The sequence below is a fragment of the Trachurus trachurus genome (assembly GCF_905171665.1).
Source record: "Trachurus trachurus genome assembly, chromosome: 1".
NCBI classification, from domain to species: domain Eukaryota; kingdom Metazoa; phylum Chordata; class Actinopteri; order Carangiformes; family Carangidae; genus Trachurus; species Trachurus trachurus.
Window position 1 is genome coordinate 12,202,949 of NC_139891.1, and position 16,070 is coordinate 12,219,018.

The 16,070-nt window shown below is 40.6% G+C and overlaps 1 protein-coding gene across 1 annotated transcript; it reads right to left on the reverse strand.

The window, feature by feature from the left end:
- Positions 1 to 866: 866 nt before the first annotated feature.
- LOC310989628 (voltage-dependent calcium channel gamma-1 subunit-like) lies at positions 867 to 12,691 on the reverse strand. Its single transcript, XM_083976741.1, has 4 exons — positions 12,019 to 12,691; positions 5,261 to 5,335; positions 1,498 to 1,644; positions 867 to 1,418 (listed from the first exon to the last, which is right to left on the reverse strand). The coding sequence occupies exons 1-4, from the start codon at positions 12,254 to 12,256 to the stop codon at positions 1,186 to 1,188; spliced, it is 693 nt and encodes a 230-aa protein (XP_083832867.1). The 5' UTR covers positions 12,257 to 12,691; the 3' UTR covers positions 867 to 1,185.
- Positions 12,692 to 16,070: the final 3,379 nt, after the last annotated feature.

Consider the following 16,070-nt stretch of genomic DNA (forward strand, 5'->3'; position numbering starts at 1 on the left):
ATGTGTTAGTGGACCAGCTTTGACTGGCAGTCCACTGTAAGCAAGGCTGCATTTTTTTCTATTTCTTCTACCCTCTTTTTTTGGCACTTACACATTTGTATCTGCCCACACATAAGACATGAAACATGTGGATTTTATGTTCTCTATATGGATTTCTTTCACACCTTGACAGTATGGTACAATAACGACTTGTGACACACTGGGAAATGAACAGAGATTTTTTTGTCTGAGCACGGCTTTGGAGCCGTCAACAAAAAGTGAAAGGCCTTGTATGTGCACCTGCTAGAACTGAACCTCTTCCAGCATGATCAGTGCTGTGCTGTGGCTATGTGGGTGTTTAGCATTCAGCTTGCCACACACACACACACACACAAACCTGCTCTGTGCTCCTGCTCTGCTCTAAAATAATTTCTTTACCCAAAAGTTCTTATCAACAGGACCGTCTTCATCTTTAAAGGTTCTTTATAAATGTTAAAACATACAACTTGATATACAGATCATGACTTGTTCTACTTATTGTAAGTGAGTGATTCCTTGTCCATACAAAAACCAACAGCTGAATATTAGATATGTACAAGATATCATACAGAAAGCAGTACATAAAATCAAGTTATCATGTTGTCTGGCCATAACTGTATCTACTATATTCCCAAAATGTTATTGTCATCCTTTGAACTACAGTGTGCGTGACAATGGCAAAAGTGGGACCAAAGAAGATAAAGGATGCATAACAGTGACTTTTGCTATATTACTATAAGGCAGGTAATAAAGGATGAGTTGCAAAGGGAGGCATATAACCATACTTTCAGATATTTGCAAATATTTGGCCCAGATCCGCTCTTGTTGAGAAATATGATGGGGGGGGGTTTTAGGCCACGGGTCAGATCTGAGCTCTGGCCTCTGATATGAACCAACCCCATGGAGGTGGTGGCGAGGACTTACAGGACATACAGGATAAGGCAAACATTCAAAACTCCAACAAAAGGCCCACATTCAGTTTGCTTTGTAATTGTAGGGAGGTGAATTTCCCATGATCACTGCAGTCCATCCACACCAGAGCCAGTCTCTGTCGTCATGGCCTGACCCCTTCAAGGCCAGCTGCTGTTCTTGAAATGAATCTAACACCTGTTATCAAAACAAAAGACACAGTCACTCTCATCCTGCCCTCGTCTGTCTGTGCAGCCATCACTCTGCTTGCTCCGGCTCGGCGTCCATGCAAGTCTCCCACGGATTCCTGGGCATCTGGGGCATGGACAGAAGCAGGAGGGCGATGCCGCAGAGAAAGAGGAGGACGAAGCCGGTGCAGGCGCAGGCGAAAGACCAGGAGTAGTAGTACACCATCCAGATGGTGTCGGTGCTCTCGATCATCCGTTTGACCGACTGACGCATCACCTCTAGTGAGATGAAGGAACAGAGGCCTGGGAAAGAGAGAGGTTACTGTGACACACTCTGTGGTAGTTTGCTACTGTAGTTTTGTTGCTTATTAACTGAACTCACCTGCAAATGCAAAGAACATGCCAGCAGGTTTGAGGAGGTAGTCTCTTCCTTTGCCTTTACCAGTACATGATCCCAGTAAACACAGAGAGCCCAGTAGAATGAAGCCAAGACTGAAGATGGAGATGGCTGCAGCAGAAATGTTGTACTCTGGAATGAAAGAGACAACAGAGCATTGGCAGTTGTCATCATTATTATGATGTAAAAAGAATAACATCTACAACAATTTACCATTTCATATGAGTCTGTGATTCACAGATACAAAGAAGCCAGCTTGTGGTTAGAAAGGCACAGTCTCACAGTTTCTACAATCAATAAGAAGACACCACTTTAACAAGCAGCAATGAATTATTGAGGATGTGCTTCTCTGCTTTGAAGTGAGTAATAACAGTAGTCCAGAAATGACAGCATGTAGCATTTAGGCATTTACTTGTTGATTGAAACACTGTGTGTTTCATTTAGCCAAAGTAAAATAATCCAATTTCAAATCAGCTGGTTTTGCACATGGAGAATTTCTTACAATTGTAGAAAACAGTACAATATCGAGTTAGACTTATGGGATATGGCTGCTTTATTCTATTATCATTTTTATTATTATCATTATTGTTATTATTTTTATTAGATCCTAGATCCTGACCCAAACCTATCTTACCATGGTAATTATTTCAATCAATTCATTCTTGGGAACTATTTTCAGCAGCGGACTAATACATATTTGGTGAAATAATGGCATTTTTTTTATTGTACAGCAGCAGAAGAGAACATGTGAAGAAATGTGGTTTGTAGTGAAGAATGGAAACAATGGACACATCACCCAGTGTGACACAGAAGAATAAGCATAACCAGAACATTAGAAAAATATACTTTATGCTTCGGTCCCTGTGCTGACTGATAGTGTCTCTGTGTAGCAGCAACAGCAGCTGGCTTGTTTTTTTTCTGAGCAGAGGGGTGGATAAGGATGTGAGGCCTTTGATCTGCCTCCTGTTTGCCTGTGAACCATGCCCAGGGGAGAGGCGCTCCTTTGGGGGAGAGAGCCTTCATCTTCTGCTGGCAGGGGAGGACGGGCCGCACCCTGAACGCTCTGTGTTCTCTGAGATACTGCATGTCTGTGCAGTTCATTGGTTAGCTCAGTCTGAAACAACAAAGTTTCTCCACGCTAAAATGAGGTAAACATTCACAAGATGCCTGTTTCAGTCACGTTAGCACCTTAGAACTATACATACTGAAATGTAGGTGTGAAAAAAGCCAACCACAGAGAAGATTTTTAAGTCATAGTGTTATAATGATTTGATGTCTATGTATTTTATATTCATGCATATATATAGTACAGCATGTTTATGTGCACATATTGTTGGGTTTTTTAAATATAGATTTGATTAAAAACATAAAGATCCAGAATTGTTAAAATTTGCTTTATTTTCCTCTGATTTCTAGAATGGGCACATGCGAATCTTATCTATCTCTGTCTATCTCCATGCACTGCTGCGGAGAAGAAAGGACATTTTGATTCATTCATGCTTTGTGTGCCCCGTGGAAGGAGATGTAACATGATAACATCTTATAATCGTTGTGCATTGTTTATGTGGGTTAGTAAAATGTATGAAGCTCCTCAAAAGGCCCAGATCCATTCATAAAGTGTCCTCAACTATTCTAAACTATAGCACCATTCTCATTATACTTCATTTATTTTTCACTGGCAAACTCCCTATGGCAGGCCAGAGTCTTGCTGTATGGATGGATCTGCCTGTGGTGACATCCATCTACTATGTTCATTCAACCATATGTACCATTATGGTATGGCCAAATGGCTCAGTCAAGAGTGAATAACACAACAGGGAACTTAGGCCTAGTGCTGCAATCATTCCAGCAAACTTGCAGTGTGCCCCTCAAGGGCTAGCCATCAGCACTAGGATGCTGCATGTGTGTGTGTGCCTGCATGCATGCATATGTGTGTTGGAGGATGGGATACCGATGAATGCATTAACATGTCAGAGTTTAGGGTGTGGGGGTGTGTTCGACTTCATGTATAAGTCTATTCAGACTCACACCCCAGTAATTGAGTGTGACAGTGCTCCACATGTGCTCAGCCCTCTAACCCACATTACATGGGAGGGCTGTCATACAACGTGTGTTGGCTGTGCCCAGAGAGGCCATAGCAGTAAAACAGGGTCACTGAGGAGAGGGAACGAGTGTAAGGAAACAAGGGAACAGGAGTAGGAAATATTTATTGTATTGCATGTACACAACATCTCTCAGACTGTTCCTAACGCATGGTATGAGAGTGATAAACAATCCCCAGCAGATTATCACTGGGAAGGAAACACATTAACAGAATCATTCAAAATGCATAAATCTTCAAAAACAAGACTAAGTCACAACTTGTGTGTATGTGGCTGGATCCGCAAAGGTCAAATTCTGATTTTATAACTGCCACATCAACAAACAAAATCAACAAACACATACTATACATTTAAGATAAATACTAAGCTGTGATTTCAGCTGTAAGTAAATGTAAAATGATCAGCCAGAGAGTTAAGCTTTCATTTACCTTGATTTCAGAACTTAGCAGAGTTTTATTTGAGTCATGTCTCTACTCTACATCTAACTCACTTTGTTTCATGTATAGAATTAGAGATGGGAGTTTTTTAGTACCTGCACATGTATCATTCCTGTTTTACGTGTTTAAGTTACTGCATTTCAGAGACTCAACATTTCCTGTAATTGGTTGAAATTAAAAGGCCTTTAGCATTTCAGTGAGAGACTGTTCTTTTCTTTTATCACTGTGCTGCTGTAAGCCAACTGTCTCATTTCCAGATGCTGGTGTTTCTGTTGTTCATGGGATATTCCGATCTGTCAATTACTCTAGGTTTTGGTTATTCCTTTGCCTCTTTTAGTAACCGTGATGCATGTATTTAATTGTTGTCGTAAGGGCAAGGCTCAGTGTATTGGTTGGTTGTAAGTTCTCATTCACGTGACTGGGAAACCCAAATGGCTCTGTAAGCACAGTAACAAGAGTTATAGCCTCAGTTGGCATCCATACATGATCGGGTCACACTACTCAGTTTAGATCTAGTCTTGTTCAAAAGAAGTCTAAAATCTAAATCTAGATACAAAGCGCTAAATTGGCAACATTGAAGTCTGTAAACACCTCACTATCAGAGCCAGTCTGTGCCAAATACATATTGAATGTCAAATCTCGGCTGATTTGGCTGGTCAGTTATGGAAATATGATCTATCAATCACTCAGTCAGGATAGTCCTGATTGTAGGGCTGGCGCTGCTGTTGCAGTCCCAACAAAACAAATAAAGAAATATCACATGCAATGCAGTGTTAATGTGTTTCGTGTATGCTGTCTGCTTTTGGCAGTGAGATGATGTGGGACATATGCTGCAAATTCTAACCTGTTGAAGCACATTGACTTTATAGCCACAGCTGCACAGAGGGTTGGGTTAGTTCGATGTGGGATGACAGGTTTTGTCTTTGACAGACGGTCAAATACGCCTGCTGTGACAGTGCTGCCTGCGTTGTGTGTTTAGAAGTCGACATAAATGAAAATCTGAGCCCACAGAGAGCAGAGCAGAGCAGCAGCAGCAGCAGCAGCAGCAGCAGGTAAGGTCAGGTGGGAAACTGTGGTGCAGCTGGTTTGATGTTGAACTTTACACAGATTGGGATGCTCCAAAGAACATGTGAATTCACAGATTAGTCTTTCCATTTCTCACTTTCAGACAAGGCGAGAATAAAGTGGGCACCAGTGTGTATTACCTACCTTTTTGTGTTTTATATTCAAATATCTCAGTATCCTGCCCAGGAGTGAAGTGCCCAAAGTAAGTGCAGTTTTCATCTGTGGAAAGAAAGAAGACAGGACTTAGTTCAAAGTCAAATCTGCATTAATTGAGTTTATTGAGCCATGTTTGGTCTGCACATTGTAAAATTGTTATGGCTACTGAGTTAACAAACAGCAGCCTATTTGCACACCCAGGAGAGACAGAGCAACATTATCATTCACCTGGAGTCATGTTTGTATTCATCTGTTTAGCATAAGTCACCTGCTCACACTTTCTTTTCTTCAGATTTTTTTCCCTTTACCAACTTCTGAGAGATATTTCTGGCTTCATACGTAAAGAAGAAAAAAAAGAAAAATTTGCCAGCACACTGTCCTTCGACTTGCAAAAAAACTTTATAACAAAGAAACAACATTTTGGTCCTTAGACCTTTGTCAAACACAGATTTTGACTTCACAACTGCTAAATGCTTCACTACTTTGACCAGCTAGTGTTTTTTGTTTTGTTTTTTAATTCTGAAAATAGCCGTTTTGTTGTGAGCAGGATTGGCTGATCAAAACAGTAAATCTGTGACCCATATATCAAAAAAGAAAGAAAGAAAAAGAGCTAAAAGGCAATAAAAAATGCCATGAAGAGCTGAGGGGTAGCCCACTGTGAAGTTTTGTAATAATTCTCTGTTGGTTGGTCACCAAATGCCCTGCATGTTATCGTATTTTTTAGTTACTTTTATATAAAAAAAAAAAAACATCGTTTCACCTTGTCAAGTATAACTACCATCTTTTGTTTGCTTTTGTAGTTGAGGAAGTTGTCTGTCTATACTCAACCTGTGAACATCACACCTGTCGTCACAAACTTTACTCCACCAATGGCTGTACCCCACCCACTGTGTTTTGCATGTGAATAGATACTTCAATTGGGCAATTCGCACTGTCTCACATTCACCTCACATTGTTTTTCCAAGAGCATATCAGAGATTAACACCTCTGGGATATATTTACCGCTAAACCGGTTGCGTGATGAGTCGTAGTCTGCTCTTTGTGGTTTGACTGTCATAAAAGTAAAAATGGTTACAGCAGACATCAAATTCAATTCTTCTCAAGCAGACGAGGTGTTAAACCTTAGGGATTTGTGTAAATAGAGCCAGACTGCCTTGTGTGATCAGGGGTTGGTTTGGATTGAATAAATACTCTTTGATGCCATGCCAACTCTAAAAACGTCCATGAATCCAGTGTAGAAATAGACATAGTTACATGTCAAATATTGATTACATCTGACTCATCTCATATCACATGTGTACCATTAAGTTTTAATAATATATACAGGGGTTAAAAGCTGGTGAAGTTAATGTATCATGTACTTCTAAAAGCAGAAGAATGTCCTGACATTAAAAAGAGATAAGATGCGGTGGGTTTGGATGATCTTATTTACAGAGCGATAGTGCGAATGTTTACGCATGTAACACCAGACCACTATGTCACTTAATCCCGTGGAAAGTCTGGTGCATGTCAATGATCTTGGTTATGCTATAAAGTCTCCACTCACATGCAAGTTTCTAATCCCGTTTTCCATATAGTCTCACCATGGGACATCAATGAAATGCTTTCATGTGGAAATATGTCATACTGCATGGTATCATATCACAGTTAGCAGTCAACCACCCATGCTGGGGGGGGGGGGGACATCATTTTCCTGTGTTCCCTGGGAACCATGAAAATAAGCAAAGAGGGATGTTGAAAGGTCCCTAAAAGGAAGCAGCACAGAGAAATTAGATGTAATAACCACACATATTATCTCTGCTTTATATTGTTTTGTAAGTCAAGTCAATTTAGCAATATTCGTTTTAAAAAATCCTTTGAAATTACAAGCTCAAAATATGTTTTTTTTTTTATGAATGAGGACAGGGAGTGGTGAATTAAAAGAAAAAAGAAACAGAGGTTGTTACTAAGCAACAAGCACCAGCATTTTTTTTTCACTGTAGGAAGCACTATGGTAGGAAGCACACTGAGTGGGATTGAGGTTCTTCAACTATTTGGACTTCTGAGTGAAATCATCTTATGTTCAAAAGGAAATAAAAATGGTAAAAATCTTGGAACTTACCCAAACATTATAGCAATATACGATTTTGGGGTAAATATCACAACATTTCCAAAAACTGTGAATACTGATGTTTTTAAAGGAATGCTAATCATTTCCCTCCTCTACTTAATCCCTGGATTGGGTTTGAGTTTTAGTCAATGTGGACTCTTGTCTTGTTCTTCATTCACTAAATGCACATCTGGTTTCTTATCTAAGCAGAGTCACTCTGCACTTATTAGAACTTGGAGTGTGTGTGTGTGTTGAGCTCATTATCTGCGTTAGGTAGCTTTATTCTCCCATGTAACTGTGTGTTGCCTAATTAAACCTTTTTGTTGTCTTTAGAGTACAAACTGCATAAAAATACACACAAAACTGTACTATTAATTATTAATCTGTATTCATCTGTGGAGCGTGCTGCCATAGGAGAGCACTCTCTCTCTCTCTCTCTCTCTCTCTCTCTCTCTCTCTCTCTCTCTCTCTCTCTCTCTCTCTCTCTCTCTCTCTCTCTCTCTCACACACACACACACACACACACACATACATTCATCACTGTAGAAACTACTTGTTGCTGGTCCTCCTCTTACAAGGCTTTTTGTCAAGCTCTGCAAAGCATCTCATGTTCCTAATAGGGCACTCTGTCATCCCTCCACATATCAGGTGAGGACACTGGATTAACAGCATCTCTGCACATGCCATGGCAGCACCTTTTATAGCTTTGATGTGCCAATTTGTTTTGTCCACAGCGTATGTTCGGCCCTGACCTCTGGAGCTGTTTTAATGTTTTGTTGGTACAATGTAATTGTTGTTTTCCCAGTCGTTTTCAGGTCAGTCAACTTTGACATGTGAAGACAAGTGGAATTATATTGTTGAGTTATATTGCTGTGTGGATGACTTGTTTTTACATTTACATTTTAAATCTGGTTCCAATCAGGTTTTGTGAGTTTGAAGCACAAACTATAAAGAAGTAAAATGAAGTTTTGGATTTATCACATGTCGACATAAACGTCTCCGTATGACACCTATGACTGGGTTGCCATGTCACTTGAGTGCTTATGAAGGCAAAATGCCAGTGGTTCCACTTGCTTTTTGGGACCATGCATCCCACACCCTAAGAGCCTAAAGTAATTTCAGTGGCTATGTGAGCTGTGTGGAGACAGGAAGCTGTAGGACGGTCTCGTGGGAACAATTTGGTGGGTGAGACAGCAGGCCAAAGAGCTATGCCTAACGCTTCCAGGTGGTCCCGTCACTCAGAGGAACGCTGGACTTGACGAGAACACTTGACCCTCGCGGCTTCCACCCAAGACAGCTGAGTATTTACATGGCCTATTTTTATAACGCTGACTGCTTGCTGAGCAGTTTGCACAATATTCAATCATTAAAGCACAAAATTCAAAGTGTTTGCAGTGCCTTTGAAAATGAAACACATGGGGGCAGCAACATGGAAGAGCTTTGTAACTTCTCTGGTTAACAGAATATCTAATGTTGCTTATACTTACAGCTCCCTCCAGCTCAGAATATCAAAAGCAATCCCAATATGAAAAGAAAGCAGGACAACAGACTAGAGCATAGCCACTAAAAGTGAAAGAAAATAGTCCTCAGCTAAACTTGGTCTTGGATGAAACCTCCTCTCTGAGAGCTGATAGAACATGATATGTCAGTCTGCACACACATGAGGTTTCCTTAGCGATCATCTCACCATCTGCACTTTGTCAGCACTCGATTTAAACACAAACGCAGCCCATATTTTCCAGATGAGAGTGCCATGGCAAACAGCCCCTCCCCACACACTGTTGTAAGTCCTGCTTTGGATCAGAGGTTGACACCTCTCTGAAAATGTGTGGCTATGATAAACAATAACGTTCCTCTCCAAATACAGCCTTTGGGCCTGGAGAGACTCCTGGGAATCTCTGTTAGATTTACTAAGTTCTCAAATAAAGGCTACAGGGGTGGTCATCACAACTCACATAATGCAGCAGATATAAAAACCTTTTGATATTGGCCAGTGGCAGTGACTAGTAAAAACAGAGTAATATTGTATAATTGCATATCATATAATTTCATATCATCTCATATGAATGCTCTATAATTAGAGACGCATGCCACTTGCCACAGTTTGAAGAATTCCCTGCATGTCTGGTGTGGGCAGAGCTGTTTTAGTGTATTCAGCACATGCCTGAACAAATGAACCACCCTCAGGCATTTCATCTGCTCCTGGAACAGCCCTGCAGGGCAGACAGTGTCTGGGATTCCCAAAAGTTAAACAGCTGCCATCAGTGAAGACACATTCTGGGAGTGTCTCTCAGCTCTGGGAGCAGGACAAATCTGAGTGGAAATTTCAGCCACATTTCCAAATTATGACCAACAAAATCTGACAATAATCAATAGTTAAATATCCACCTCTCAAGATAACAGTCATCATGCCATTAGGTCTTGGCAATCATTATATTGATGAGTGACCCTCAGCACTAGACAATGAGATGTGAGTCATTACTAGACAGCAAAAGCTCAACACTGTTAACTCGCATTTTATTCAATCACAGTCTGGTGCTTTTCCAAGTAGCTGTAAGAGCATCTGTTATCATACAAAGCCCTTGTTGGGATATCAGGATACACATGATAGACATACTACATTATGTCAGCATCATTCAGGGCTGTGGTGGCACATGTATCCACATCATTCACTGTGAACACAGTCCATTATAAAATAAACAAATTATACTTTTAAATTGCTACTATCAGCAGGAGAGTTGCCCTTTACAGAGCCCTGCATTGCATGTCATGTAAAAATTATTGTAGAAAATCTAATTTTGCCCATTCCCATCCCAACTAATGCCTCAAGACTGTGAATGTATGTTCGGTTAAAACAAGTAGGGGAGAGTGGGGTAAGTTGAGCCACTTTTTGTATTCAGGATCACTACATCAAGACAATTATAGTTTTGTTGCTAACTAATACATCTGCATATACAGTATTTCAGGATGTTTTGCATCCCTACAAATTAACAGAATGAGTGTAAATATAACTGTTTTTAAAATATAGCATGTTCAAAAAAAGTGGTCTTGTGACTCAACTGGGGTAAGTTGACCATAGGAGTGGGGTAAATTGATCAACCACCCCTTCTTTCCTTCCATCCATCTCCTACCTCCCCCTTTACTTAATATTTCATCTGTCCAGGTTACAGGTGAACACAAACTGCAGGGACTTCCTGCTGAGCCACCAACTCACTGAGATTTGGGGAGTTTTGCAATTACATCGCATCTTGGGAAGAATCCCAGATATTTTTCTTTGAAAGTAAAGTTTGGCCTCACTATAAACAACTTTTCCTGTTTATAGGAACATACTTACTGTAATCACAAACATACAGAATCTTGATTTAATCATTTGGACATATACAGCCAAAATACATTCATTAAGTGTATAGGATAGGTGGCTCAACTTACCCCTGGCCAAATGGATCAACTTACCCCACAGCTACCTTAGCTTGGGTTTATTACTCCCACAGCTAAAATGGTGCAGTTTCATGCTAGGTTTACTACCTCTTGTTGTAGCTCATAGATACCACAACCCATGTATAAAACAAATTTGCAATTATCTCTTTTGGTCTAAACACAATTCTCATGAAACTTCACTCTCGAGGGTGAAAAATGATTTTATGGTCATAAATGTTAAACCACTTTACTCACGTGGTTCTAATCTTCACAGACTCCATGAAATGATGCCTGCCTCCCAAATATTTGGTCACATGCTAACTTTTTCCTATAGTTTCCTAGAAACAAGGGGTGGGTCAACTTACCCACTGGCTCATCTTACCCCACTCTCCCCTATGCATCTGCAAAACGTGCGCTAGCAAATGACCTATGCAAGTAAAGCAACTCAAAAATGTACCTAAGTACACTACTTTTGTAAATGTTCTCTTCCTATCACTAATTGCCACCTAAACCTCTGTTCACTGGAGATGTTTTTGTTTTGTTTTGTTTTGTTTTTTTGCAGTGTTTGTGGAACATCATGGGCCAGCTGCTTTTACTAATAAACACATTCTCGCCCAGAAAGGAGGAGCCACCGGTAGAATCAGCTGTTGTGGTGTCTAATGTTTGGTTACTAGAAGTCTGCAGCCTCCATACCACACGCTTGGGTATCTCTCGTTGGTGTCAAATATATAGGTGGTCTGGCTAAGTCTTTATGGCTAACTGCTGCCTAAGGATTCCTCTCAAAGTGCAATTATCACATTTGCTACACCACAGTATTTCACCATCATCGATGATTTCCTTAGAAAACATTTACAACCATTGACATTTCTTAAATTGTATTTCTGGAGTCAATTCCAACAGACCTCAGATGGTATAATTTACCTTAAAAACAATTATGTAACCACAGGCAGAGCCTTTATTGTATCATGAACAGTCACAAGCATGTAACTTACTAAACAGGATCTGTCTTTTCTTTATAATGTCATATGCTGCATAAGGACCTCTATTCTTAGTAGCTTCATACCTCATGAGCACAGTGCTGGACTGCAGAGAGGCACTTCACAGCCCCTGACAAACAACATTCATACAGTCTCCAAACACACCTTTTATTGCCGAGACCAGAAGTGATACATGGTTTTTCAGTTTTAATCTAATTTCACATGCCAGTTACAGAAGACGTTTGCTCAGATTTTACTCTTACCTCCGGGCAGGCTGATGGGTCCGCAGCCATGATCCACCTTGAAGTTTTCCGAGCTAATGTAAATGTGCTTCTTGCACAGCCTCCACAGGCCAAAGTGGGCCGCCTCGCAGGTCGTGTTTGCTTCTTTCACCTCCGGGCTGAGCACTGCCCAGTGGTCCGTTACCACCGCTGTGAACATGCAAGCCATACCCACCAGCAGCACGAAGATGGCAATCTTTATCTTTGTTCGCTTGTGCATGTTTCCAGGAGGTGAGACTTCTTGTTCAGTGAATATTCTTCTCTTGATATGATAGTAATAAAGTATATGAATATAATTTGATGCTCTGCAAAGTGGGCACACTGGTCTGTGTCCCAGGGGCTTCTGTCCTCAAGTGACTGCAGCAGGCTTCCCAGAACGTCTCGCCTTATGTTCTCTCTCTGCCTAAGACTAGTGCCTTCTCTCCCCCTGTTTCAAATCTGTGCCTCTGGTTCGAAGGGAAAGGGGCCAGACTGCTCCTGTCCTAGTTACAAGTCCCCCTCTGCCTACTCACTGTGAGTTGCTGCACAACTGATGGGGCTGCAAGTTTAGACTGACATCTGTTGAGGTAGATCAGGAAAGTTGATTACCAAACTGTCTGTCTGCCATGGTGGGCAATGGGCACGGAGGCTGCTGCATGTGTCGGTGACTGTTTTGCTGTGGGGTTGGGGGAGTGGGGTGGGCGGGGTGGGGCAGATGGGGCAGTTGGATGCTATAAATGTGACCAGTGAGTCAAGATGTCAGGCTGTCTGCTTATCCGGTTACACTGCCAGTGGGTGGAGATGTGTAACGTGCTATAACAAGTTGCCGCTCAAAAACAGTTTTCACTCATGCACATTTGCATGCAAACTTTCCGAATGCATTGTGAGAATAACTTTTCATGCTTCTACTTTCTCTCCATCTACAGTGGCTGTGTTTACACTCTCCGCCTTGTCTCTGTAAACTATTTATAAGGAGAAATTGGATGTGTTTATAAAGAGCATCGGCGTGGCTCCAGCTGTCAGAGGAGTTCTCCCAATGAAACAATATTGCTTTTAGTTATTCCTCATTTGGTGATTCCTGTCAGGATACCCACTTATCACTGTGCATTACAGTCCAGATTAAGTTTAGAGGGATCGCGACTGTTTCTCTTAGTGTCTTATCTCTGCAGTATCAGGGTAAAATCTTTGTTTTTTTAAATAACATTTCTGCTCACTCTCAAGTGACTTTATAAGGGGATATCAGTATTCATGTCCCCCACCTCTCTCCATCCACCCAGACATAATCTTTGTCCTGCTGCAATATACTGTTTATTTTGTTGTAGGCAAGAATCTGTGTGGAAAAGCCCTAAGTCAACCCAAAGGACTAGCAGAAGGAACAATATCTTTCTCAGAAAGGAAACATGAGCTTTCATAAGTGTTAGGCTGTGTCAAGTTCACAATGTTCACTGCAAGTGGGGCAAAGTATAAACATGAGTGGCTATAAGAAAGCAATGGGCTAGTGCACTAGTGTTATTCCGCTGTAATAAGGAACTTGAAATGAAAATACAAATCAGATATGAAGTAAGGGTACTTTAAATCCAATGCCATTAAAGACACTTAAATGGATTTAAAAATGCTTGGACCTGCTCCATCCCGCTGTAAAACAGTGATTTACTTGTGATGGTCACAACAGAGCACAAAGTTTGCAGTCAAGCCCTCATCCTTTGATTCTACCCACACACACTGATAATAATATATAACGTATTGTAATATCCACTTGTTCAAGATTTCACTATTTGAGAGACAGAAATTGTCTATAAAACCACATCACCTGTTTGAAACCTGAAATTGTATTCTTTATGCTGCCATAGTAAAACTATAAGGAAATATTCTTGCAATATTCTTTTTAATGAAATAACTGGTGGAAGAAGAGACAGAAAATGTTGTTGGGATTATATGAAATAGCAAAAGGTGCACTAATATATTCTTTATAATTCCCCTACAATAAATCACGTTGGTACGTCTGTTTATCTTTTTTTAAGCCTTGTCCCACTTTGAGTCTCTTTATGAGAATTGTGACCCACTTCCCCCCTCAGGCGCTGGTGAAAGTCAAAATGTCCTCACAGCAACAAAAGTAGAACTTGAGAAATAACTGCAAACCTGCACACACTGCAAGATAGCATGTGTAGATAGCAGTGCTGTTTCCAGTTAAGGACTCAACGAGACCCACCCACTAGAATCCAATGTAGTCCACAGCCTCTCTTTCAAATCTTCAATGAAACAAATAGTCCATATTAATTCACTTTGCCTCATCCATTCAGCACTGTATTATCTTGGATGATTATTTGTTTTTGTTTTGTTTTTCTACATTCTGTCTTTTACTGTAATATTAATAATATTTTTATATTGGCTTTAAACACCACTCACAGGTTAGGGTACTATTTGCACACCATTATATCCAGTTAGATATGGCAACATGAGGGGTGCAGCTTTACATTATGTAAACAGAAAATTACAAGTTGGAGCCATCAAGTTTTGGATGAGTCAAGTTTATGAAAGATACAGAAGAACAGCAGTATTTGGATGCTCACAGGTGTCCATAATAACCATCCATTCATTCAGTCAGGCACTGATAAAGTAAAGCAGGTCATCCATTAACCGGAAGGTCAGTGGTTTGAATCCTGTCTCTTATCCCAGCTCCAGTCCACATGTTGAAGTGTCCTTTGGCAAGTTACTGAACGCACACTTGCCCTGTCATCCGATGTGTGAATGATTAGCTTCCACAAAGCTATCTACGAACAGTAATGCATAAATGTGTGCGTGTAAAAGGGTGAATGCGCTTTGAGTGGTCCCAGAGACTGGAAAAGCAATTTGAGCAGAGCAAGTCCATTTACCATTTCTTGTTTCTGCATTTTCCTGTAGTTCTGTCGCTCAGAATGTCAAGTTCAGTATCAGTCAGACTGTGCAGCTCTCTTCTTCTAATGTAGGTAAACGTTTGGTGGCTCAGTTGCCAAAATTTTCCAGACAGACCCACAAGTGTCCTGACCAGGGCATGTCCTGCCGCTCGTCCAGTGTGAGCTCAGTGGAATTACCCCTTACAAGTATTACTGGGATATAAGATCCCAGTGTGAAACCTATTGCCTCAGTTTTGTTGCTGTGTTTGGTCAAAATATTTCTACAACATGCCAGTCTATTTTCGTTTGAAGGGCTGTGGCTTGTAAATGTTCTGTAAGTCTGATTTAAAGCCAGAGTATTCCTGACTGTTTGATGACTACTGTAACATTCAAGTTCACGTTAGGCAAGGAATCATGACAATGAAAGCTTATTTTGCTTTTAACCCTAACCCTAACCAATTATATGTAAGTAAAATAGGGTTACAGTAATTAAGGATTGAAATGATTAGTCAACTAATCAATTAGAGAATCTGACAGATAATTGTCATTGTGTAAATCATCTTGATGATCTGATCGGGTCATTTGTCAAAGAAGAATCATGCACATTTACTGTTTCATACTTCACAAAATCAGGAAATAGTGGAAATTACTAATCTAATGTTATAGACCTATAGATCTATAGTACATACATATACAGGACTAATGTGTTTCTTTTTTTTTGTACCACTGTTTTCTCAACCACACCAGTAATTTTGTGAAAGGTAACAATGCATACTCTCTTCATCAAGTACTGTATGTATAACATAATTTATTCATTATCCTTACATAGTTATTTGTAGTCAATGCATCGTTAGATCAGTAGTTGGATTACACGCATTACAGATTGTGACACAGTGATGTAGTCAGCAGGATAATCACAGGCTTATTTGTCAGTCCCTTTAGTATGCAGCTTTGTGTGTGTGTGTGTGTGTGAGTGTGTGTGTGTGCGTGCGTGCGTGCGTGCGTGCGTGCGTGTCTGTTAAAGCAGAAGTAAGCGATCCGGTCGTTTTGGCTAATGCTGCGTTCCAGGCAGGCTTTTGAAACCGTAAATTACAGCTTCAAGTCACAACTTACGACTTTGTAGCGTTCCAGGTAACCCACTCGTGTTTTTCCGACCTGTTTTACCTGTGAAAGTCACTATAA

Excerpts from the sequence above, each read along its gene's own strand:
- LOC310989628 (XM_083976741.1), bottom strand. The coding sequence starts at position 12,256 with ATGCACAAGCGAACAAAGATAAAGATTGCCATCTTCGTGCTGCTGGTG. Across the intron at positions 1,645-5,260 it reads TGAATATAAAACACAAAAAG|AGTACAACATTTCTGCTGCA; the intron begins GTAGGTAATACA and ends CTTTCATTCCAG. Across the intron at positions 1,419-1,497 it reads CATGTTCTTTGCATTTGCAG|GCCTCTGTTCCTTCATCTCA; the intron begins GTGAGTTCAGTT and ends TCTCTTTCCCAG.